The following is a 1,903-nucleotide window of genomic DNA, read 5'->3' as shown; positions in this document are numbered from 1 at the left end:
GGCAGCCGGGCTCTCCTACCTGTGCCAAGCTCGCACCGAGCTGGGTCCTTTTCCTCCGCCGTCAGCATTGTCCTCCTACCTCTCGCACAAACAAGCCCCCGTTCTGCTTACTCGTGGGAAAGTCACAAGGACCTTCCCAATTTAGTCTCCATCACTCGGAAGAACTCCAGCGTCAGCCGTTTCTGACAGTTTGGGGGAAAGTTGCCTTTTTTAGCCCCTCCTGCCCTGCCTTTTCCAGCGGTTTATGCCGCTCCGCACCGCGGAGGTCCGGCTGCGGTGATGGGCCGCCCTGAGTCACGGGGATGCCCGCAGCAGCGAGGCCACCCTGCAGCTTCTCCCCACGCCGGAGAGTCTGCCTTCGTTAACACCAACCATCAACAGTGAAATCTGGACTGGGGAGGGGGTCGGAGGGGCTTGGCCCATGCCCTTGTCCAAGTCTTTTGGGGTGCAACGTGGGGAGAGGGAGCCCGAGCCACAGCCCCGCTCCCCACTTACCAGGATGAAGAGGCACTCATTGGCCAGTTTCTGGTGCTCCTGGATGGTGGAGAAGACCGACAGCACCAGGCAGCTGAAGACGAGGAGGAATCTGGAATGAAAGCATGTCGGCATGGGTGTTGGGGTGGGCTGGGGGGAGCCCAGCCTGCAGCGCTGGCCCCTGCTCACAGCCTGACCCCCCCTAGCCGAGACCCCCACGGCCATGGCTGAGCCCCTGGGGACACGGTTTGGTTCTAGGTGGTGGCATGGAGCAATTCAGGAGCCCGCGAGCAGCTGCTCGTGGGTGCAGAAGCAGGGCTGTGCATAAAGCCTGCCTGTGGCACTGGGATGGGGACCAGCCCCACATGGCACCCACGTGCCAGCCCAGGCTGGGGGCACAGCACATCCCCAGGCTGCCCCGCAGGCACCGAGGAGGAAGAACAGGCTCTGGTGGCCATGAGGCTCAGTGCCAGGCTCGGCCACAGCCCTGCAGCCCCTGCCCAGGCTAAACAACTGCTAATTAAAGGCAGGGAGGGAGATGGGGGGGTCCCGCACTGCAGCAGGGTGCTGCTGCTGCAGAAAGGGGACCAGAACTTCTCCTGACTGCCCCCAGCATTGTGGGGACCTGTCGGGTACATGGGGGCCACCTGGGAAGAGCCAACGCAGGGGAAGAGTTAGCCGGGAGCCGCTCTGGGGCTATGTGTCCCCAAGAGCTGGGTTAAGACACAAGGGGCTTTGGCCCATTTGAAATAAGGAGGGGAAAAAAAAAAAACAAACCAAAAAAACTCTGAAGCTGAAGCAAATGAAACTCCAAAAATACATATTTTTTTTTTTCCCCTGATCCAGCAATTCTAAAAACGGAAAGCAGAGGGCTTGTGCCACCAGCACGTGTGATGGCACGCAAAGGGCCACCGCTCTGCCAAAGCCAGCTCCGTAACAGCACAGGGGCTGTGGGGACCCGCTGGGCACGCGGCCCCACGGACTGTGGGGAGGCACCGCAGCAGCGCTGGGACGGCCAGGCTGAGGCCAGCAGTGCAGGCGAGGTGGCCCTGGCACCCTGTCCCTAAGCTGGTGGGTGTCAATCTCACACCCCCCAGCACCACCTCTCCACAGCGAGCGATGCCTGTGGGACCACCAGTGGGGCTCCAGAGAGCACGGGGGCTTGGCTTGGCTTGGTGAGGTGGCCCTGGCACCCTGTCCCTAAGCTGGTGGGTGTCAATCTCACACCCCCCAGCACCACCTCTCCACAGCGAGCGATGCCTGTGGGACCACCAGTGGGGCTCCAGAGAGCACGGGGGCTTGGCTTGGCTTGGTGCTGCCCAACACCCCCATGCCCCAGTACAGGCTGGGGGCTGACCTGCTGGGAAGCGACAGCACTAGGGGCAACGGGTGCAAACTGAAACATAAGAGGTTTCAGTTGAATATGAGG

At 61.7% G+C, this 1,903-nt stretch overlaps 1 protein-coding gene across 1 annotated transcript in view; it reads right to left on the bottom strand.

Moving 5' to 3' along the window:
- Positions 1-1,903, bottom strand: part of LOC104122803 (potassium voltage-gated channel subfamily KQT member 4) — an 18,810-nt gene that overhangs the window by 8,036 nt on the left and 8,871 nt on the right. Inside the window, exons 2-3 of the mRNA XM_009634979.1 lie at positions 1,030-1,121; positions 496-586 (exon numbers count right to left, since the gene is read on the bottom strand). Coding sequence (XP_009633274.1) covers positions 496-586; positions 1,030-1,121 — 183 coding nt within the window. The remainder of the gene's footprint in view (positions 1-495; positions 587-1,029; positions 1,122-1,903) is intronic.

Source organism: Egretta garzetta, unplaced genomic scaffold (assembly GCF_000687185.1).
Source record: "Egretta garzetta isolate BGI_Z169 unplaced genomic scaffold, ASM68718v1 scaffold243, whole genome shotgun sequence".
NCBI lineage: Eukaryota > Metazoa > Chordata > Aves > Pelecaniformes > Ardeidae > Egretta > Egretta garzetta.
This window is presented reverse-complemented; position numbering and strand designations above follow the sequence as displayed.